The 24,436-nt window shown below is 39.5% G+C and overlaps 1 protein-coding gene across 1 annotated transcript in view; it reads left to right on the top strand.

The window, feature by feature from the left end:
• The window catches only part of PCSK2 (proprotein convertase subtilisin/kexin type 2), a 193,636-nt gene extending 171,668 nt beyond the window's left edge, over positions 1–21,968 (top strand). Inside the window, exons 9-12 of the mRNA XM_054022004.1 lie at positions 6,869–7,084; positions 8,794–8,894; positions 10,705–10,932; positions 18,228–21,968. Coding sequence (XP_053877979.1) covers positions 6,869–7,084; positions 8,794–8,894; positions 10,705–10,932; positions 18,228–18,714 — 1,032 coding nt within the window. The 3' untranslated portion in view covers positions 18,715–21,968. The remainder of the gene's footprint in view (positions 1–6,868; positions 7,085–8,793; positions 8,895–10,704; positions 10,933–18,227) is intronic.
• The last annotated feature ends 2,468 nt before the right edge of the window (positions 21,969–24,436 follow it).

Here is a 24,436-nt window from a genome sequence, read left to right as displayed (position 1 = left end):
CCTTCAGTGACTGAAACAAAAAAACAACACTCAAGCCATGCATGAGAATGCAAACATGAAACTGACAGGCCTATATTCACAGCATGATCTGATTGGGAAAAAATGTAATACTTTCAGTGGTGGAAATTAAATGAGATATTTAAAATCCGTTCTCTGTTAATAATCTAAGGTGTTTCAAAACCACCGATGAGGGATTACTTTTGAAATATCAATGTTATGAATTTTACAAATGTAATTAATACTAGAACTGTGCAAACTACCTGCAGAAATGTAAGGCCAGACTCAAATATCCTAGCTCACATTAAACACCACCAGAGTCCACAAGGGGTCCCACTGAAGTAAGTGGGACTATGTGAAGAACACACATCATCAGTGTGGTTTAATGTAACTATGCCAATTTACAACAGCTGAGCAGAGCACTGGCATATGGAGATGAACAGTTATTGGGAGCAAACAGTATCTGAACTCTTCTGAACCTCAGAGGCTTGATACAGGCTTTGGCCTAAAATTCAGTTCCATTCATATTTTATCTATACCAACTCATCCATTTTTATATTACAAATGACCTACCTGATTGAAGATAACTCCTGAAAGATCTGTTTATGTGTTTGTTTACATATGAATTAAATTGAGCTTTGTTTTCATCTATATTAATGCCTTTTTTAGATATGGAAAATGGCTTGACCATTAAATTCATTATTTATTAGTTTAATTAAAGAAAATATCAATTAATAAATAGTAACAATTATTAACAATTATATGAACACTCCAAATAAGAGCTTTCAGTGGGCAGAGAAGTCTGAGACACCTATTGTGATTCAATAAGATATGGCCTGTGCCTTCAGACTCCATAGGCAGGACACCCTTTCTGGTCAAAGAGCATTGCATATATGAAATACTTGCAGGAATGTGCCTGGAGGAAGGATAAATTCTGTTGTTAACGGAATTAATGTTAAATAATTCAAGAGACCAATCAAAGTAAGGGCTATGGGTGAGTCCTTTCTAAAGGATGCAGTGATGGATTTCCTTGAATATAGCACTAAGTACATAACTCGAGGCTGTAACAGGAAACCATACTCCCATATGCCTTACATTAGGCTGTATAATTCTTGATATAAAATGTTGTATATATAATGGATTCTAATCCAATCTAGAAACTGATCACTCAAGAGACAAAAGCTCTTGTTAAGGGAGGCATGATCCAAATCTGAATCTCTAGTGAAAAGGTTTCAATACAGGGATGGGGATTAGGACTAACCTACAACCCTAGTAAGAGAGACCTGGCAATCAAGGCCATTCAGCTAGCCAGCACCAAACAGGACCTGATATATAAAGACATGTCACTTTTCCAGATGGATGCAGGATTCTAGATTGCTCTTCGCATGTAGGACCGGAGGATTCAGACATTGGTCTGAGGAGTGACAGGAAGATGTTTGATGTGTCACTTGCACAGACCAATCTGGTAAAAAGCATTTGGGCAGGGCAATGTGTTCCAGCCACATTGTCTCATGGGTAACATTACACCCCTGTTGAATGTAATTAACAGTTGTTATTTAAAGACACGGTTAGTATTTATTCTTATTTAAATGTTTATAGGATTCAATATAAAAGCATTAACCTTAACTACAACACTAGGAGAGAAAGAAATGTACTTTCGCTTATGGGAAAGCAGTATGGAATTCAACAGGAATGAAACCAATATAGTCCTATAGAAATGTCATAAGGGCCTATAGAAAGGACTCCAAAAGCTATAGAGTTTGATAATGAATGATATAATTCTTTTTTTTTAAACCATCCTACCTAACTCTATGGCAAGGACAAAAATTACTATTAAATTAGATAGGAGATTCCAAAATATTTCCTCTCTTTCAAGGGGAAGAAAGAAAAAAAAATCTGTACTAACAGTTATAACATGAAAAGGAAAAAGAAAACCCAATGACAAATTCTGTTTCTTGACAGAAAACAATTTCCAACTCCATGATCATTTTTCAAAGATGAACCTTCACATTTCCCCCCCATACTGCCCCTCACACCTAGGAGAAATTGCCTGTGAACTTTTGAAACCATCATGTTGTCCTTCAAGTCCCTTCTTAAAATTCTCTTTTGCCATGGATTCTAAAAAATACTTGAGAAAGTGAGGCAGTTGGTGTGCTGAGACTAGTATTGTCGCATTGTTTCCTTGTACATCCCCATCTGTCTGTATCCACCAGTTGTCTCTTAGGGCAGGTCTTCACTTAAAACGCTGCAGTGGCATAGTTAATCCACCTCCATGAGTGGTGGTAGCTGTATTGATGGGAGAGGTGCTATCTCCACCGGGAGCTAGGTTGGTATAACTGTGTCGCTCAGGGGTGTGGATTTTTCACACCCCTGACAGACATAGTTATACCAATGTAAGTTTATATCGGGGTGGCCAAATTGTGACTCACAAGCCACATGCAGCTCTTTTACCATGAAAGTGTGGCTCACAAGCCCCCTCTGGCCCCGTATTCTCCACCTACCAGACGGGGTGAGGGGAGGAGCTCGGGACCTCTGCCTTGCAGAGGGGTAGTGGGGTAGGAGCTTCTCTCCAGTGGGGAGAAGGGTCTCGGGGCTTCAGCCCTATGAGGTGCACCTGCTGGAGTTCGGGGCTTCAGCAGGAGTGGGGCTGAAGCCCCAAGCCCGAGCTCCTAGCAGGTGTGTTCCGGCTCTCAAACTTCTGAAGATTGTCGTATGTGGCTTGGAGCACCAGTAAGTTTGGCCACCCCCAGTTTATAGCGTAGACCTGGCCTTATACTTGGATTGTAAGCTGTTGGGAGGAGGGGCCATCCTTTTGTTCTGTGTTTCTACAGCGCTTAGTACAATGGGGTCCTACTCCATGACTGGGGTCCCTAAACACTACTGCAGTACACACAGTGTTAATAGTAATAAAGAGACATCTCGAGTTTTATTTAAGGGGATATTTCAATAATTAGCCTGCAGTGTTACCCAACAGTCTAGCTAGCTAGACAACAGTAAAGGGAGTTCTCTGAAAGTATGAGCTCTACAAGACAACAGTTATATGGAAAAAATAGTTACCCAGTGGGCAAGTCATGCCTATTTTAACTGGTAGTGTATACAGAAGATTAGGAATCTGAGTGAAACAAACATACAAAAATGTAACAGCTCCACTGTCTCCTTGTTCTTTTCTCTTCTCCTCATGTGTCTTTCTCCAAGCTCCCTCTGGTATCTCGGTTATGTTCAGCGTTTACTTACTCCTACTCTGTTCATGGCCTCATTCTGCAACATTTCCTCATGTTGAGTAACACTTACCGTTAGCGTTAATGGGATTAGTGTGAGTATATTCATGTGTGACATGTGAGAGTCTGGACTTCAAAAGGAGGCCCTCAGCATTAGACAGATTTCTAATTAAGCCCCAGGCTGGATAAATTTCCCCCAGTTTTCCTGTTTCCAGGTTTTATTATGCAAGTTTTGATCAGCTTTAGTATCTTCACTAATAAGAGGAGAACTGGAAATATTCAAGTAATCAACCAAAAGTTTCCCTTGGCAAATTGTCTGAACCTCTGAAATCTGCCACATTCGGGTGGAAATCTCAAAAGAACAGGATTTCTGAGGAGATTTCCGGTCCTTCATTTGGGCTATTAAAGCCTTTCCCATGATGTTTGTGCACTTCTGTTTCCAGTCCTAGCTAGAATAGAGAAGTGAAAAAAACGTAAGAGAATTGAGGAGAATGTGACCAGGGAGTTAAACAAACTGTTTTTGAATTCTAAAAATTGTTTACTTGTTTTTAGAAGATGATAACTCGGGGCATTTAATATTTTATATGAATGAATTATTTTTAGGACCATGTCCCAACCAGCACTCTATAGCCCTAGACTTTGCTCTTTGCACTTATCACCTTGTTTATTTTATTTGTGATTTATTCTTCTACACGGTATTAATGTTTCACAAAATTTTGCTAATGTGATACAAAAGTCCCTTGTTAACTATCCCAATGAAGGATGTATTTAAATATAGGAAAGTTAACAAGGAGCCATGGAGATTAGTGACTGCTATCTTCCAGTCCTAGTACAAAAACACTGCTTAGTCTCACTTGTTCTTCCATCTCCGGAGTTAGCAAATTGGCTAAAGGATAACACCACTATTCTTATCCAATTAAAAGTGCAGTCCTGCGAATTAAGAAGGAAGGTGTTCTTTATACTAATACTGCTAAGACCCAAAGGCCTCATCTCAATGCCATCATTGGGAATAGTTTTGGGGTATTAACGAAGATAATCTATCACAGAGGGGAAGCATTGCCTTCTGGCAAGCACTTACTTTAGGATACTGGGTCCCTGTTTCCCCTTTTCCCCAAATCTACAACTACCTTAGCACCAGCTGGGGGTTTCAGGTCAAATGGGGTATTTTAAAATGGAAGAAAAAAGGCATTCTTTTTCTTATTTTGATGCTTTGCTTTTAAAGAATCACTTGTTGGACAGATACAAGCCCATGTTCCTTAGCTTTTGTTCTTACAACATAAATTTTTACAACAGTATATCCAATCACGTATATCTAAAATGACTGACCTCGAGTCTATATGGGTACTCTTAGGCTGATTTAAATAAGCTATCCAGTGTCATAATCTTTATTACAAGAGTTCTTCTCCAGAGAAGAAATACAACCTAACGGCTGAAATCCCACTGTGATATCAGCGAATTATAATGCTACTTGCTAACTCGTTTAAAAATAATGAAGTTGCATCATCCACTGTGTTATGATAAAAGATATGAGGCAGTGCTGTGAAATGGGATTTGATATAAAGTACAGTCAGAGAACATACCCTATTAAAAATGACATTGTAGGGTGCTGTATTCATGTGCTCCATGACTTCCAGATCACATTTGTTCATTAACTAGCCAGAAGGTAGTTTTCCTAACCTTCAGCACTGCAGACATACCTGAGAGCTAGATATTAAGCTGTGTTCTTGCTCCCTTTTATATTATCAGAAATAAATGGGGGCAGGGGATAAACATTTTACCCTTTGAGTTTTAATCTTCAGTGACGTTAATGAGAATTTTGTTATTGACTTCAATGTAGCCAGGATTTCATCCAAGGTTTCAAGACTCTCAATCAAAACATTTCTCTATCCAGCCCTCACCTCTCTTTTCTCAGGGTAAGGTGCTGAAATAACCCCTCCCTCTTCCTCGTGCCTGGAGTAGGTGGGAGGATACTACTCTCTTTTCCTTTAGCTACTGAGAGGGTTCTATCCATCATGTCTCCCTCTTGGCTTAGATCTCTCCAGCCAATGCCAGCTTCATAAGGGGAGTTGGGAGGTGTTTTCTTTTGTTGATGATTCAGTTGCTGTCATAGCGGTGTTGGTTCTACAGCGCTAACAGTAATTCAAGCTAGTTTGGTCAGTAAAACAAATAGACATGAGAAAAAAAAAAAACAGGGAGCCAATCTGTTGAGAAAAGAAAGTGGTAACAGTTTTACATGGTTTTCTAGCCACACTCAGACCTTAAGTGTACCTTATAAACCCGGTCAGTTAGATGAATAGTATATCCATTTTAATGATCTGGAAAAAGTGGTAAACAGTGAGGTGGCAAAATTTGCAGATGATACAAAACTACTCAAGATTGTTAAGTCCCAGGCAGACTGCAGAGAGCTACAAAAGGATCTCACCAAACTGGATGACTGGGCAACAAAATGGCAGATGAAATTCAATGTTGATAAATGCAAAGTAATGCAGATTGGAAAACATAATCCCAACTATACATACAAAATGATGGGGTCTAAATTATCTGTTACCACTCAAGAAAGAGATCTTAGAGGCCTTGTGGATAGTTCTCTGAAAACATCCACTCAATGTGCAGCGGCCGTCAAAAAAGTGAACAGAATGTTGGGAATCATTAAGAAAGGGATGAATAAGAAGACAGAAAATATCATATTGCCTCTATATAAATCCATGGTATGCCCACATCTTGAATACAGTGTGTATAGTGGTCGCCCCATCTGAAAAAAGATATATTGGAATTGGAAAAGGTTAGGAAAATGGAAAAAAAAATATTAGGGCATGGAACGGCTGCCATATGAGGAAAGATTAATAAGATTGGGACTTTTCAGCTTGGAAAAGAGATAACTAAGAGAGCTATAAAATCATGACTGGTGTGGGGAAAGTAACTAAGGAAGTGTTATTTACTCCTCCTCATAACAGAAGAATTAGGGGTCACCAAATGAAATTAATAGGCAGCAATATTAAAACAAACAAAGGAAGTATTTTTTCACACAATGCACAGACAACCTGTGGAACTCCTTGCCAGAGGATGTTGTGAAGGCCAAGACTATAACAGGGTTCAAAAAAGAATTAGATAAATTCATGGAGGATAGGTCCATCAATGGCTATTAGCCAGGATGGGCAGGGATGGTGTCCCTAGCCTCTGTTTGCCAAAAGCTGGGAATAGGTGACAGGGGATGTATCACTTGATGATTACCTGCTCTGTTTATTCCCTCTGGGGCACCTGGCATTGGCCATTGTTGGAAGACAGGATACTGGGGACTAGGTGGACCTTTGGTTTTACCCAGTATGGCTGTTCTTGTATTCTTATGTCCCCATAGTGCTTAGTGCCTGATATCAACTCCAGGTTCTAATGAATCCATAAAATGTCTTAGCACAGAAACCTTTGGTGTTCCAAGTAAACAAAATGATAAATGAGAACACTCTGCACATAAAAGATTGCAGAACAGGCTGTGATTAACGGTTAACTGGATTTTTAAAGTCTGCAGCAGTCCATGCACTTTCAGCTTGCTACTGATGTACATTTATCTAGGGCCTGTTTTCTCCTTGACAGATGGATGCCTTGCTTCATGTTTGAATGCATAATTTAACCTGACAGACTCAATTTCTTTTCCACAGGGCCGTGGCGGCAAGGGAAGCATCTACGTCTGGGCCTCTGGAGATGGAGGCAGCTATGATGATTGTAACTGTGACGGCTATGCATCAAGCATGTGGACTATCTCCATCAATTCTGCTATTAATGATGGCCGGACAGCTCTGTACGATGAAAGCTGCTCTTCGACCCTGGCCTCCACGTTCAGCAATGGGAGGAAGAGAAATCCCGAAGCTGGTGTGGTGAGTGCAGATATTATTGTGCTGTTGTCCTGCTCCCTACACTCACACACGTCTGTACGCATCATTTTCTGCTTAGGAGCAGCAGATGTTCCTTTGTTAAAACTAATATTTTCTCATTCACAATACCTGACAATGCCCAAACTGTCAGCTGATGAGATGGGAGGTCGATATTGAAAGCAGCAATGAGCTTCTATGTTTTATGGCTGCATGTAGGTGGTGTTCCCTAGTTATCAGAATACAACTTGGAAAGTGAAGCTGGGGCTTATTTATTCATATGTCCTCAGAATTTTTAATTCCCAGGCAGACTTTCTTTGTGTAATTGCATGATAACGAAGAGTTGAAATCCCCAGCATAACACATCACCTCCAATTTGAGCATATTGTAGGCTAATATAGTCATTGCCAATTTGTCTGTAACCCTGTGTATGTTTGGCAGAATAAGGTTGATAACGAAACAAGTTCAGGGCAAAGTAGTAGTGAAATATGGAATATTGTCAAGCTTCCTGGGTGGTTTCTGCATATTCTCGCTCCTTGCCAGTCTGTTTAGTGTTTTTCTTGAGAGGTTGGTCTAGGAGTGTGGTTACAGAAATGGTTCTTTATTTAATAGCTTAAGAAGCCTCTAGAGCAAAGGATTAAAGCTCCTTTTTAATGTGTGTAAAACTCTAAATAAACAAGCTTGACATTTGTATCACAAATTCCCATTGTTTAATTCAACAGTGATCTATTTTTATTATTAGCATTGTAGTAACACCTAGGAGCCCCAGACATGGACCAGGAGCCCATTGTGTGAGGTGCTGTACAAAACAGAAGATGGAGCCTGTTCCAAAGATGACAAATTAGGTGTCAGATTATACCTGATAGGTTCAGGCCCGTGTTGAGGGCAGAGTGGAGCTTCACACCCTAGGGGTACAATCCCTCACAGTTCCAGGTGTACACTAGGAATATTTCCACTATGCCACCTCTTGGAAAGGTACAGCATGCTCCTCCTAGTATGCTAGTGTGTGGTGGGGATTCTCTTACTTTAATAGTCTTCAGATCATCCAGGGTGGGGTCTGATACTTAAAAGGGGCCAGGCAGGTGTCTTAATAAAAAGGTCAATGTTTGTCAACAGATACTACACATTTTCCAGTTATTTCATGTTCTGAGTATAGAGACAATCTGGACTGTCCTAGATCTGTTGTATGAGTTTGAAAATACTGATTTATTTCATTGGGTCAGTTGTATGCATGAAGTGATCTACATTACATACATGACTATCACTGTGCAATGCAGACTGTGTCACATTTCCCTCTAGCGGCTAGTCCTCATAGATGATAGCACCCATACTACTGCCTGCTATTGGAGCTACTCCTGTAACTCAAGCAGTAGAAAACTACTATGGTGCTAAAAGTCTTGGGTTCAAATCCTATTGATGACTGGAGGGGCTTTGTGACATTTATAGAAATATAATATCTCTATGAATTTTAGATGTTAATGAATGTTTACTTCTTACTGTCATTGTCCGATCACATGTTCCCACCTGCCCTGTGTATCGATCCATTCTATTTTAAAGGTGATCTAGTCGTTTGAAAAGGCAGTAATTATTCTGTTCCTAGTGACAGGTATAACATTACTCTCATCAACACGTATTGCCTTCCACGCTATTCCATGTCTGTAGCACAACGGAGAAGGAAAGAACTAGTCTTACACATTTTTTCGATATTTTTGCAGGCTACTACGGATTTATATGGCAACTGCACCCTACGGCATTCTGGAACATCTGCAGCTGCACCTGAGGCAGCTGGCGTCTTTGCGTTGGCACTGGAGGCTAAGTAGGTTTAGGAAAAGAGGGATTTTTTTTTTCTTTTTGGAATGACTTGTCTGTAAGGCTGACGTTAAGGGCTGTTAACGCTACAACAGCCAGATCCAAAGCCCATTGAAATAAATAGAAAGCCTCCTATTGAACGTCAAGAGCTTTGAATCAAGCCCTGGGTGATGAGTTTATGTAAATACTGCAATGCCCTCATCTGCATAGTGTATATAATGTGCACTGCCTTATTTGCATATATTGATTCCTTTTACAGATATTTCCTCCCCTCCCCACCTGCTTTGTCTCTGGCTGCCTGCTGACGTGCCCTTCATAGTCTCTCTCCGACTCCACCGTCTGTCTCCCCGATGCCCCCTTCCCAAGCTGACTCACCTGTTTCCCTCCTCCAGTTTCCTCTGTCCCCACTTCTGGCTGTGTCCCCATGGACTCCCCCCACCTCTTGAGTTTTCCTCTGCTCTACCACCAGTTGCTCCCTGACCATATAAACCCTGGCTAGCACACAGTTCTCCACCCACCCATGGATGTAGAGGTATGGCTAGAATGACTGCCTACACAGGACCACTGTGTCCATCATGCTGCCCTGTGCACTTGCCATATTTCTATACTGTGAGCAGACTGGGGTCTGTGCTCCAGACAGGGTCTCTTTTCTTTGAGTTCTGGAGGACTAATAGGTGTCTCTATGATTTAAAATCCTAGAACTTTGACCATACACGGTATGTCTACACTGCAGTTGGGAGCAAGCCTTCCAATCTGATACGCTTTACAGTCAGAAGGGACCATCGTGATCATCTAGTCTGACCTCCTGCATGTTGCAGGCCACAGAACCTCACCCACCCACTCCTGTAATAGACCCCTAACCTCTGGCTGAGTTACTGAAGTCCTCAAATCATGGTTTAAAGACCTCATGTTATAGAGAATCCACCATTTACACTAGTTTAAACCTGCAAGTGACCCATGCCCCATGCTGCAGAGGAAGGTGAAAACCCCCCTGGATCTCTGCCAATCTGACCCGGTGGAAAATTCCCAAATATGGCGATCAGTTAGACCCTGAGCATGTGGACAAGACCTACCAGGCAGATACCTGGGAAAGAATTCTCAGTAGTAACTCAGAGCGCTCCCCATCTAGTGTCCCGTCTCCAGCAGTTGGGGATTTTTGCTACTGGCAGTCGCCGATGGACCACATGCCATTGTAGGCAGTCTCAGCAAATAGACTTGGGCTAGCATGCTAAAAATAGCTAAAACCTGAGCCACAATGTCTACACTTCTATTTTTAGTGCATTTACCTTACTGAGTGTTCAAATACACCAGTCCTTTCAAACTTATTATGGAAAGAGAAAACCATCCTCTTCTTCATCATCATCATCATTATGTTCCTAATATGCCTCTGGCATTTAGGGCAGTAATGAAACTCCTCCACTCCTGTCTGTTTCTTGCAAGTCTTTCAATGGTTCCCCAGCTGTGCCCCGGGTTTTCCAGCTCGGCTTCCACAGCACTTCGCCATGTTGTTTTCGGGCGGCCTTGTTTTCACTTGCCTTCTGGTGTCCATCTTATTGCTACTCTGGTGATGGAATCAGTTTCCATCCGAAGCACATGACTGATCCACCTCCAACGCCTCCTGGCAATGATGGTGCTCAGATCCTCTTCACTGCACTGTGTCAATAGATCTTGGTTTGAGATTGTTCTGGGCCAAAAGAGATGGAGGATTTTTCTGAGGCAGGTTTATGGAATGAAGACAGTTCGGACATGTCAGACTTTCTCATTCCCCTTCTAAACACCACAAAATAACAACCTTTTTCTATATTCTTCTTCCATAGCCTGGATCTGACGTGGAGAGACATGCAGCATCTGACAGTGCTCACCTCCAAAAGGAACCAACTTCATGACGAAGTCCATCAATGGCGTAGAAATGGTGTTGGTCTGGAATTTAACCATCTGTTTGGCTATGGAGTCCTTGATGCTGGGGCAATGGTTAAAATGGCAAAAGACTGGAAGACTGTTCCAGAGAGATTCCACTGCGTTGGAGGATCAATACAAGAACCTGAGTAAGTGAAGACAATGCTGTTTTTCCAATCTAGGGAGTTTGTTCCCTTTCAGACACTTAAGTGACCACAGACAGACACACATAGAAACAGTGACCCCAACACACCCTCAGTATCAGATTTTCTCCCAGAAATATATGTCCCATACTGCCCAGCCCTCTCCTCGACAGCACAAATATTTTAAGGCGATCATTCCTTAAAAGGAATAATATGCCACCTGATTATCTCAAATAGTTATTCAGACACTTAAATTTAAACACACTGGTTTAGATAAGACAGTAAAACAAGTTTATTAACTACAAAGAGATAGATTTTAAGTAAGTACAAGTAATGAGACATAAAAGTCAGAAATGGTTACAAGAAAAATAAAGATAAGATGTTTGCTAAAGCCTAATTTAACAAACTGTACTAGAATCAAGCAAAATGTCTCACTATATGCTCCAGCAGATTACTGACCAAACTCCGCAGAGTATAACACCTGCTTCCTTTGTCTCTTTGAATCCAGTGAATGCAATTAGCAGGGAGAGACAGGTGCCTTGGAGTATTTGTCCCTCCTTTTTTTAGTTTCAGTCCCCCTCTTTAAAAAATATTACCAGCTAGGCACAGGCCACAAAGGCTATGTGGAAGGATGTTCACTGCTGGCTTTTACTCACATGTTTGAACTCCCTTTCTCATCCCTTCCTGCTTGATGACTCTGTTTACTGCTTAAATGCAAATTAAGTAGAGCCCATATTCCTTTGTTTGGGACAGACCTGTTTGCCAATTTCTGTTTGGGCAGAGCTGTGGGGTTTAAACAAGTGTTAATAACACCATACAGGAGAATCTTATAGCTTCACGTACAATGTTACCACACATATTTTATCAGGACAATACTGACCAACAAATCATGAGTTTTCAAATGATACTTTACAAAGCATGCTTTGTAAAAAGATTATTACAATAGTGTGTGGGTGTGAACACATAGGTATATTCTGTTACAATGTGATATATTTAAATTTGGCAATTTCCTAGTCTAGTGGATAATGTTAACTCCAGAAAACTATAACAATCACTTACAGGTATCAAAGATTCAGTTTGAACATTACAGTATTTAATTGTGTTTGTTTTATGTTCTTCACATCTCTAATTGCCAGCTAGGTAGGCAAATTATTTTCTGATTACTTTCATGTGCAAAGTAGAATGAGTCAACAAGTGAATCAATTAATACTAATTGACTACAACAGCTAAAGTTCAATTTAATTATTTGAAATACTAACCTAATGATGGCCAATTTATGCCTATAACATTTTCAATTTGGCTTTTCAGTGCCATTGTTAAAGGCATTATTATTTTATAGAAAAAGGAGAAGAAAGCAATGTACCACCATGGCACAGAGCTAAGATAGGCCAGGAAGGCTGTGAGTTGCTTTTGCAAAACCTCATCCATTAAATTTTGTTTCTGCAAAACCAAAGCCAAGGGATGGTTCAGATTTGACTGAATAACTAAAATGCAGAATGATTATGTTTATAAAGACAAATTTGGCCAAAATCTCCTCTCAAGTAGAGCTGGGCAGGATGAAAAATCAAAATATCAACAATATTTGCATACTGAAAACCCTTTTATTTTCCATTTTGGGTCAATCGAAATGTTTTGTTTTGATAATTTCAAAATGTTTTTTTTATTTCATCATTCTTTTCTTTTTTAACCTTTTTCAGTTGTATTAGCTTAAATTTCTAAACAAAAATTTGTTTCAAACTGGAAAACGAAATTTTCCATTTAATAACTTTTTTCTGACCTTTTTTTTGGAGTGGGAAAATCTGTCAATTCCAACCCTATTTCATGAAAAGTTTTGGTTTTGATAACTCAGCATTTTTTAATTAAAAAAACAATGTGTTGAAAAATTTCTGACCGTCACTGCCTCTATCACTTTAATGCAGCACCCTTAAAGTAAACTGGGATTATACTGGGGTAAATGAAAGAGGTTAGTCCGTTACGTCTGTCTGCGTCCAAAAGTTAAAATTGTAGAGACATCTTGTGAGCATATTCAGCAAAAAAAAGCTCAGTATGTACCTAATAGTCTCCTCCTTTCTTAATTTCCCAGTCACATTACCACTACCGAAATGTATTAGATAGAAGTATGCCGTCGTTTTGCAATGATTAACGTCATCACATCAAAAAGGATCCCCAACTGAAAGACATGATGGGATGGCAAAATAAATGAAAGTTGGTGCTCTTTACTGCTGAAGTATTTTTAAAGAGGTGCTTTGCCCTGGTGGAGGTATCCAAGGAACAAGGGATATGGCTGGAATGTATTTGCTTTCCAGGGATTCCCAGGTAGAAGAAAGCCTTTTTGGAAACATCTACGCTGTGATAAAAAACCCATTGCACCAAGTCTCAAAGCCTGGGTCAGCTGACTTGGGCTGGGGCTGCAGGACTAAAAACTGCCGTGGAGACATTTGGGCTTGGACTGGGGCTCTGAGACCCTCCCCCCTCGTAGGGTCTCAGAGCCCGGGCATCTACACTGCAATAGTATAACCCCACAGCTGATCCTGGACTGTCCAAGTCAGCTGACCCGGGCCAACCGCAGCCATGCCACAGGTCTTTTATTGCAGTGTAGATGTTACTTTTGTGGCTGTTCCACTTGCCAATAGCCCCGGAACTGGGGGGGGGGGCGGGCAAAAAGTGGCTTGAAGCCACCTTTTCACATCCTCCTGAGCTACGCCTAGCACAGCTTGGACAAATTCCAAGATCTGGTTTTCTAAGGGGGAGGTTTCAAAGGCACAAATGATAAGCCATTTCAATGAGAGTCAGGCACCTTACTGGTAACCGTGCTTGAAAATCTCTCCCTAATCTGTTACAGACTCAAGCCAGAAAATACTAGCATACATTTGATTCACCGTATGCACCTAAAATATTTGATTGTGTTTTATATAAATGTCTAATATTACAGTGTTGATGCCACACATCCGGCGTGCCTCTCATGTGGATAATAAAATTCATGATTTGCAACATCTTTATACTTTGGGTTTTAAAATAAAAACAAAACCCATATGAGGAGGATCCAGCCCATCTCCAGCGATTCTGTTTGGATGACGAGTGTAACTGACATTTTGCTTCAGCCATGGATAATTGTTTTATTTTTGTAGTTGGGCATTGCTGCCGCAATGTTTTCTATATTTAGGTTGGTGAGCACAGGATAGACCGTAGTGTGCCATAGCAACACTGCTGATTAGCAGAAACAGGCTGGGGAAGAATCTACAGCCTATTGTGTGTGATGTGACGAAAAGACATCGGTATTTAAAGTTTGAGATTCTCTAGGCTTCAAAATGGAGGAAATATGGATGCCAACAAGACCTCAATAATGACACCACACCATTGGAGGTTGTGTCGACTTCTAGCCAGGTGTCCTGAGCTTGATTGATTTCATCTGCATCATTGCTGATTTATAACTGTTCAAAGAAAGTTTTTTCAAGTTTTACTGGCAGATTAACATATTTCACATCTAAGTGACTTTTAAATCAACCTCCCTCCCCATCTACAACTGGTGCATGCAGTGTGGCAAATCAGGTTTGGAAGATAAAATCTTCATAGCATTATATCTTTATTTTGAACATTTTATATTGTTAATATGTATATGTACAATGGTCAAGATTCTGCTCCCTTTATGCACACTGAGTATTTACTTATATTCCTCAAGTAGTCCTGGTAAGGTACTACTCCATGCGTTTAAGGGGAACAGAATCTGGCCCAAAGCCATTAGTAATGCTCTATGAAAGGCAGTGTGGCCTAGTGGATAGTGTAGTTGCTGGGGACTCAGGGGAGCTGGGTTTTAGTCCCAGCTCTACTACTGGTCTGCTAGATTACCTTAGACAAATTACTTTGCTTCTTTGTGCCTCAGTTTCCCTATCTATAAAATGGGGGTAATGATCCTGACTTCCTTTGTAAAGCGCTTTGAGATCTATTGATGAGAAGAGCTATGTAATATCATCATTATAACATAAGACTCAGGATTTATTTCAGGATCAACACTGTCACTTGTGAGAGGAGACAGGCTTTGGGCACACCTTCGTGAAATGCTTTCTTTACTGCTCTTAGAAGAATTGTGCTATTTTGTTATTATTGGAAAAGGGTGGGATTTATAGGTGTAGCAGTTTGTACCCATTTCTCATAAAAATAAAACATTAAAAATAAAAACATTATTCAACAGCATGACAGTGATCTTGTAATAATTTACCTCTAACGTACTTTACTATATTAAAAAACCTAGGCTGGAACAGAACCTATTTATCTTTAAAAAATACATTTGGATACTGTTCTGGATTTATTAAACTTTATTCTAAATTATTGAAATAAAGAAAAGGTCACATTTTCATATACATTTCAGAAAGCTTTAACAAAAACAACCTTAGGTTTGGAAAGTGCATGGTAGTTAAAGGGAGAACATTGAATGTTGCTTCTTCCCAGGTCGCCCCCTCTTAATCTGAATTAATTTGGTTAATAATCAGTAATTAATAACAGTTAATACCGTACATGTACAAAAGTGCCTTTCCTCTCAAAGAATCCCAAAGCACTTTTCAAACTTCACATACTCTTAAAACAGTTGAGTTAGCAATCTCACTCCTGCAAAAAAAAATAAAAATAGAAAAAATAAATGCCATGGGAGCTTTAATCGCTACAGGTAGTCTAACCCTCAGTTTTACATCTCATCTGGGGAAGACAGCACCTCTAATATCGGACTGGAACATGAGTTCAGTGCAGACTCAATGGTAAGACTGCCAACTGCTGACTCACTAACACCACTTCCTTCAACCCTAAAGTATTTTGGGGACGTTTACCATCCAAATATTGATCAAACCCAAGCCTGCTTAACCTATGAGGTCTGAAGAGATCGAGGAGGTATGAGGTCTCACTCTAGCCACAGGAAATACAGACTCTAAACTAGTTAACTATTCTTTAGACATTTTGATCTCTATGGTGTATTGCGGTGAAAGATTCCAAGACACCAGAGTTTAACTATTATGTCATTTGATAATGGACAGAAATGCAGCTTCCTCTTGCAGAGAGTCAATGGTTGCTAAGCATCAACAACCTTATCATTGGGGTTGCTCTTGCTGCCAAGGGAAAAATCATGAATTGCAACATTTAAAAGCGAGGCCTACTTTACAAAATAAAACTTTTCAAAGTCCATGTTAAGTGCCACTTTTCCTATGGACATGAGTTCCAGCCGAGTGGCATTTCTACCTAATAGTCACTCTGTTGTTCTGCATTTTGAAAAATTATTTTTTTGAACATATAAAAATAACCCTTATAAAGGCTCCTTTTGAGTCTCACTGTATCACAGTAGCAATTAGTAAAATATCAACCTTATTTTTCTCATTGCAAATGTTACTTTTAAAAGGGCAATTCTGTTTCCTCATCTCAACATGACCAATGTTGCACTTCTTAAAAGAGTGGCACATGCAACACTATAGAATTATGAACAGTTGCATAATGCAGGGGGCATGGAAGTTAGACATGGAGAAGAATTTTTGGGCAGGTCAGAAGGCAAACAGAGTTTAATAATTACATCAAAAGGATTTTTGTAATGACTGAAGTAATTCTTATATCTTTCAGCTGCTTCACTCACTCAGAGGCAACGTTTTACATTGTTCACTGCATGTTGCTGTTAAAGGCATTCACAGTTTTTTTACACTACCTCTGTAGTTAGTATGATTTGTGAGGCAATTCCTGAGGTAATTTTTCAGGGCCCAGGAGTGCCTATTAGGCATGTGCTAGTGGCAATGTGGAGCCACACTGCACCAACATAAATCCTCACTGACATTGTCGCTTTCCCCAGATGAGATGCGTCTCCTAGAGTTCTCAGGAATACCTGGGGAGTGAACTCACTGCTACTACTCTCCATTGGCTAGCACCTGAAAGGGGTGTACCACAATTCTGCCTCATCCCTACCCCTTTTGGGTTGAAAATTGGGGAACAATTGCTTTGCTCACACAAGCACAAAGAGTGTAATTGCGGGCACAAAATGTGAAATCCTAGCTCCTCTAAAGTCAATGGCAAAACTCCCATTGACTTAAGTGGGGCTAAGATTTCACCCAAAGAGTGTAAATTGCACTCATGCAGAGGCTGGCCATACATTTTGTCCCTAGTTTTTATTTCAACCATATTCAGGCAAATTTTGTTGAGTTCACTGGAGGTTTCTCTACATAAGAACTGAGTTATAATAACTAAGGAATGAAGGCCTCAGGATTTGACATATTGAGAATGTGGCAAAATAGTTGTGTCCCTCTGTGTGTGTGTGTTTGTGCGTTTCAAATGTCAAATATAGCCATTTTTTAGTATAAATGAGCAAACAAAAGTGTGTTATAATCCAGACTAAGTTAGGGATAGGACTCATGGTTTGGGTTTGAGTGCAGATTAGGGCAAGGATACAGATTTGAATCTGATGGTACTGAAATATTCTGAAATGGCCTCCTGTCATTCTAGCCAGAAATGCTTTCTGACATCCTTTAATAGTAGCTGTCTCACAAGACCAGCTGCTCTCAGTTTTTCTAGAGACTATAACATATAATGAAACCAGAACCAGAAATACTAGTAAGCAAAAAAAAGCCATGTATAATTTTTAATAGACATTGCTATTTCTTAACTATCAGCATGTACTTCCTTAACATGTTCCTTCTTTCTGTGTTTGTTTTGTAAAGTACTTTCAAATCAGGTGCTGACCTGCTCCTTAAAATGTCAATATTTTATTTATAAAGCTTGAGTCCTATCGATCTAGATTTGGCTCCTTCATTTTCTTTCAATAAATTGTTTTGAGTTAAGAAGGAAACGGTTACATACTTTGATATTAGGAGGCTATGGGAATGAACAGATAACATAATATGAAAAATAATGATTTTAGCAAATATTAAAAATAAGTACCATGTGGATTTGGTGCTCATGGTCACTTTAAGTCTCTGGATTTGGCTTGCTTTCCATTTTATTATGTAGATGACTGAAGAGTTTCATAATGGTATTTAATCCAGAGTCAGTTTTATGGTGATGCGTAAATATGAAGATGACAATGGTGAGCCATATGAAGTGATAGTTAACTTGGTGAGGCAATAGGTGAGCACTTACTGTATTCTTCAAATCATGTATGGCACAACCTCCAACTCCTGCCTGTCTAAGGAGTTCCAGTCTCCCTGCTCATTCATGCTCTTCAAATTCTATTATAGTATTTTTGTGTGTTTGTATAAATACATGTAGATGTTTAATGAAAAATAAGGTGTGCCTCATTGTATATATCATTTTAACCTACATTATTGTTATTAAACCCTCAGAAAAATACCATCAAGTGGCAAGCTGGTTCTAACACTTACAACTGATGCTTGTGAGGGGAAAGAAAACTTTGTCCGCTACCTAGAACATGTGCAAGCAGTTATAACCGTGAACTCTACTAGGCGAGGGGACCTCAACATCAACATGACATCACCTATGGGGACTAAATCCATTTTACTGAGCCGACGTCCAAGAGATGATGACTCCAAGGTGGGTTTTGACAAATGGCCTTTCATGACAACACACACTTGGGGAGAAGACCCCAGAGGCACTTGGGTTCTGGAAGTTGGATTTGTTGATAGCATGCCACAGAGGGGAGTACTGAAGGAATGGACATTGATGCTACATGGGACACAAAGCGCACCATATATAGACCAAATAGTAAGAGATTACCAATCCAAACTGGCTATGTCCAAGAAGGAAGAGCTGGAAGAAGAATTAGACGAAGCGGTAGAGAGAAGTCTGAAGAGTATACTGAGCAAGAACTAGCACTGTTCTGCATGTTGGTCTCTTTCCTTTCTAGCTCATTCTACTCACCTTTCTACTATCCAGACTTCTGTGTTAGACATATTACAATGTCTCCATAGCCAAATTATCATACTTTATAGATTTTAAAGTCTTATATCCTGTCAATGATTATTTTAATTACAACCGAAGCAATCTTTTTTTACTCTAAGCCACAGATATGTTGTTCCCTATCAACTACTCTGTACAGTTTGTGACTGTAAATGATTTTGTGTCATACAAATAGGTAATAACTTGCAAACAAATCCGTGATGGCTTTTCCCTTCATATTTTTGTGGTAAATGTTGTTTGTATTTAAAAATTTAAAAAAGAGAGAGTAAATTTTAAAACTGGCAGTTAGTGGTAATGAACCCATTTGGTCAGCTTTCATGATAGAGATGTTAACAGTAACAAGTTGGCTGGAGAGGCCTTTGAATGACCAACAGCCTGATTCTGCGCCATTGACTTCAATGGGAGTTTTCCCATTGGCTTCAGTAAGAATAGGAATAGGCCCTAAAAGGAAAAAATAATCCAGAGATTAAGAAAGATGGTAACCTTCTCTCAGAAATCAATGCCTTTTGCCATTTCCTTTTTACTTACACGCACACGCACACACACACCATTTTTTGACTTAGAGATGATTCATTTGTATGTAATAAGTGAGTCTGATAAAGGACGTGCATTAGGAAACAGGGTCCAAATGTTCTAAAAGCACAAGTATTTTTTAAAAAATTGGTAATTCAGATCCAATTTATGCCAAATCATCACATTGGGAATGAAATTTAAAATGGAGGGCTACCCTTTTGCGATATGCATCTGCTCTCCTTTATACTGAAATGTATTCTAGCAGCATAAGATAAGGCTGTGTCGGCATTTCCGTTACTGACCCCTATATTCCAGGGTTGGTAATTTGCTATGGGAGAAAATTGGCATATGCACTTTTAGTCCAAAAGCAATTTTTAATTCAAATTTTCTTTTATTTTAAATAGTAGAGCTTATGTCAGTTTTGAATTGTACTCGTTTATTTAAGAAGAAAAGCTGCTTAGATTGTTTTGTGATATGTGCACAATGCAAAGTTAGTTTTGACTAGCAATAAAGAAGAATAAATTTGTGAAAATTATCCCATAAATCGTTGTTGCTGTTTAAAGGACCTAGTCCTCAAACTCTTACACTTATGAGTGTTTTTAGCATCTGATCCAAAAAAGTAAATTAAACCTCTCAGAGCCTGATCTATCTACTGCCATTGACTTCAATGGAGATTACACGTAGTGGCAAACACAACACCCACAAGTGTTTGCAGAACTGGGATCTCAGTTAGTAATCTCTGAATAGTAACTATGGGCCCAATCCTGCAAACGCTTGCATAGTTGCTTAACTTTAAGTACATGAGTACTTACTTTGGCTTCAGCGGAACTACTCCATGCTTACAGTTATGTGCATAAGTGTTTGCAGGACTGGGGCCTAGGATGTTGGCAGTAACTAGTTTCAGAATTTGATTATTTTCTATTTTTAATATGCAGAATATGCATCTAAAATGTGTGTTATCAAGAGCTGTTTAGGTTAATCAGTTGCAAACTAAAATTAAAATGAATACGTATTTGCCTAATGATTAAAAATGACACCAACAGGTTATGATATGCATAGTTTTATCCCAGAATGTATATGTTTTCTATTATCTCAAGTGAATATTCATCTCTTAACCTTCCATAACAGGATTTTTTTTTCTTTTCCTTTCAAATCCCAAACAAATTATCTACTTAAAATATGTTTACATTATGTATACTATAAGCCAAGTTAAGCACCTAAGTGTTCATAGGATCTCCATTCCCTTACACCAGTGTAACTGAGGGGTTACTCCATTGCAGACAATTGAGTCACACTTAGGTGTAAGTGAGAGGAGAAACAGGTCCTCAGGCTTTTAGGGTACGTCCAGACTACCCGCCGAATTGGCGGGTAGTAATCGATCTATCGGGGATCGATATATCGCATCTCATCTAGATGCGATATATCGATTCCCTGAACACGCTCCCGTCGAATCCGGAACTCCACCAGGGCTAGCAGCGGTAGCGGAGTTGACGGGGGAGCCGCAGCCATCGATCCCACGCTGTAAGGACCCGCGGTAAGTCGAAATAAGATGCATCGACTTCAGCTACGCTATTCCCGTAACTGAAGTTGCGTATCTTACATCGACACTCCCTGCCCCCCCAAGTGTAGACCAGCCCTTACTTTTAAAATATCACCTAATAGGAGTGACTTTTAAAATCCTGTTGTTGTTCATTTGTTCCAACAGATGGAAAGCATCAACTATATCTCATCTTGGGGTCTTAAAATAAACCAAAGGACACCGGGGCCCACTTCTAACCTCAGATACACACATGTAGGCAATGAGCCAATTCTTAAAGTAGTAGGTGGGTGTCTTTGGAACTGGGAAGACGCCCATTGTCTTCAATGGGTTTTGAACTGGGCCTGTAGTTCCCAGTAGTTAATGGGAGTTGCACGTGCATATCAGAGGGAAGAATTTGCCCCTATTATGTGTACATATGCGTTTGATAACACACAAACACTCATGATATATAGAATATACATATAGTATGTAATATATAAATGCAAGCATACATAATATATATTACATATAATATTGAACATAATAAATACATATACACTCATGCATCATGTTTGTGTGTATGTATTTTCTAAAGAAACAGATCATTTAAACATATTAAAGAGTATTCTAAAATATGGGAAAAGTTATTGAATTAAGAAACATCCTTGTGGCAATTTTAAATGAAAGTGTACGTTAATTCCTATTGCATTCATGTAATTTTGCAATTCTCTGTTTAAACATTAAATGTCTTATATAGCAGCAAAATAACTTAATGGGTGTTCATATTTTCATAATATTGACTTAAATTATTAAGTGCAAGATGACTGTAAGGGGTGATTAACAGAAATTATGAGTTTTGATATGCGTATATATAAAATAAGTGTATATACAATATATATATATATAGCTAGACTTCAAACTCTTCAGAATTTTTGCATCAGGGTAAGCTCTGAAAAATGTCCAGTTAGAATAAGTTTTTATGGTATTGCGGATGCAAAATAAAATTAATTTATTAGCATTTATAACAGAGGAACTAATTCAGTTCTCCATTTAAAACAGGTGAATGTTGTTAAAATATAAAGCCCTGTGATGATGTTTTATAAACTGAGTAAAATAAAGAGATGTTGTAAACTGGCAGGTCCTATCATCATTGCCTATCAGAAGTCATGGGGGATGTGACATGTATTCAGTGAAACCACTTCAAAATGCTCTACTTATAATAATGCAGGCCTGATGAGGTAAATCGCATCTCAGGTATGTTTAGCACACAGGAGATAAATATCTGCATCAAAGAAAGGCATCCCAGCATAAAGGCAGTAAAACTATAGTGTTCAGCAATGTTTTAGCGGTTAGGTGTGTTATACAATGGAGCACTGTCACTTGAGGCCCCAATTCAGGAAAGAGCGTAAGCACATGGTCAAAGGTAAGCATTTGTTTGAGCCCCATTGACTTCAAGGGGTGTTAAGTAAAGGCTTAAAGTTAAGCACCTGCTTACGTGCTTTTCTGCATCAGGGCCTGAATGATCAACAGTGCTGTGAGACACAGTACGTCTTGTCCTGTGAACAACCAGCCTTCATTAGATCCAGCTGGATTGAAAGTGGAAGTGGCATTCAGCTTTTCAGAATGCAAAACAAACATAAAAAACAACCGCAAATAGCCATTTTGATCCACAAGAAACCTTTGTCTTTCCTTGGGGTTTTCCTGTTTTTAGTACCCTTTTATTCCTATAGGACAGGAATCACATGTTATTAGAAACCCAGCTATGTAGCCACCCAACATGACTGGAATGCTAAATGATCCCGGGAAATTCATTTACTCAATGCCCATTGTCATGGGAGCCAGAATAGAGTAAAACACAGGTCTCGTTCTCAGTTAAGAGACTGGCTTAACCCCTGAGGTTTAATATCCCTTCCACAATAGTTGTTAGAAAGAACAGAGATAATTCTTGCTCTTTATGCACAATTTACAAGCCCTGGGCTGTCAGATTGTGGCTTTCTCTTCTACACAGCTATCTCCAGTGCTGGTGGTCACCATACCATTCTTCCTTTGTGGCCGCTTTATTGCATGCCTGGTAGGTCTGTGGAACGCATACCTCTGAACTTAGGACCCAGCCCTGCATGGCCTCAGCTTCTGCTAATGTCAATGGGGTTCAGGGAGTTCAACACCTCACAGGCTTCAGCCCTTATCTAACACCAAAGGGCATTACGTTCTGGTGGAGTACAGTATACTGCTTCCCCCACAACATGGGGCACAGAACTTATTTCACTTGGAATTTTTATAATATAGGAAGGCCTCAAAACCAAATTTATTTTAATCACAGGTTGAAAGTCACCCCTGTGCATGGTGACATCACAAGCTCTGTGCACCACTTAAATCCACTTCAGCCCTATTTTTGAGGGCTTATGTGGTGGATGGGCTCTGTGCTTAGGCCTCTGCACAGGGAAGACTTTCCCCCATACTGAGTCAAAATATGTTTCACTAGCACACATTGCACTCAGCTGGACTCATTTACCTAGGAGAAGCCCCACTGCTTTTTGTAGGGTGACTAGAATCTGGCCCACTGTATACATTTAAAGATTCCTTGTCTACAATAAGCTGCAAAGCAACAATCTGCTGTGGAAAAGGAGCTTATGACATATACTCCATAGCATTACAATAAGACAACAGCAACAATTCCTTTAAATGAAACGTGTGTGTGAATATTACACACACACACACACACACACACGCGAAAACCCAAAAACCCAAACAAACCGCATTGGTAACTGCCTAAGGAAGCGATTCTGCTGTTATAAGATTGATTGAAGTAAAATTTGATTAGTCAGCTTTTTGGCCTTTTAGTCTAGAACTGTTTTTTCACTGTTCAGTCTTCAATTAATTTATCAACATCTCTGCATGATGTTAATGTGTGCATCACCTATCACTGTTTTAAAAAATATACCATTTTATAAAAAGCACAGTATGAGTGTAGGTTAACTAGTAAAATGCATCATCAAGCGCCAACGGAAAAAAGTGTACAGATGGTTCTTCTTGTCCCACAGTATGTAATGAGGAGTAGATTAGGGGCATGAGCCTGATTCTCGTCACCTCTTAGTCAATAGGTGTTTTATCACTGCTTGCAGGGAGCACAGGATCAAGCCCTACGTAATACAGAACATTCTGATATGCTGTAGTAGGAGTTTTGTCAGAGGTTCTTGTTAATTTCAATCGAAAAGGCCTTATAAATCCTGAAGACCTTACACAGTTTTTATTCAGCCCTTTCAATACATGTTTTATCTGAGTAAAAAGTGAGTTAAGGCCTTCACCGTTTAGGCCTGACACCTGCAAAGCATTTAAGTACATGCTTAATTTTCATGGGACTACTCACATGCTTACACTTAAGTACTTGCTTAAGTCCTCTGCTGGATCACAGTCTTTGCCCTTAAGTAATACCCAACTTATGCACACATTTTTAGGGTTCTAGCCGTGAAAGATTTTATTCTCATTGAAACTGCTGGGACTACTCACATGAATAAAGTGAGCAGGATTTGGCCTATATGGCTGTGAAAAAGAGATAGTAGGAAAGCAATATACATATGGGAGCATCATTAACATTTCATGATA

Source organism: Malaclemys terrapin, chromosome 3 (genome assembly GCF_027887155.1).
Source record: "Malaclemys terrapin pileata isolate rMalTer1 chromosome 3, rMalTer1.hap1, whole genome shotgun sequence".
NCBI lineage: Eukaryota > Metazoa > Chordata > Testudines > Emydidae > Malaclemys > Malaclemys terrapin.
The sequence above is the reverse complement of the archived record's forward strand: the minus strand, read 5'-3'. Positions and strand labels throughout refer to the sequence as shown.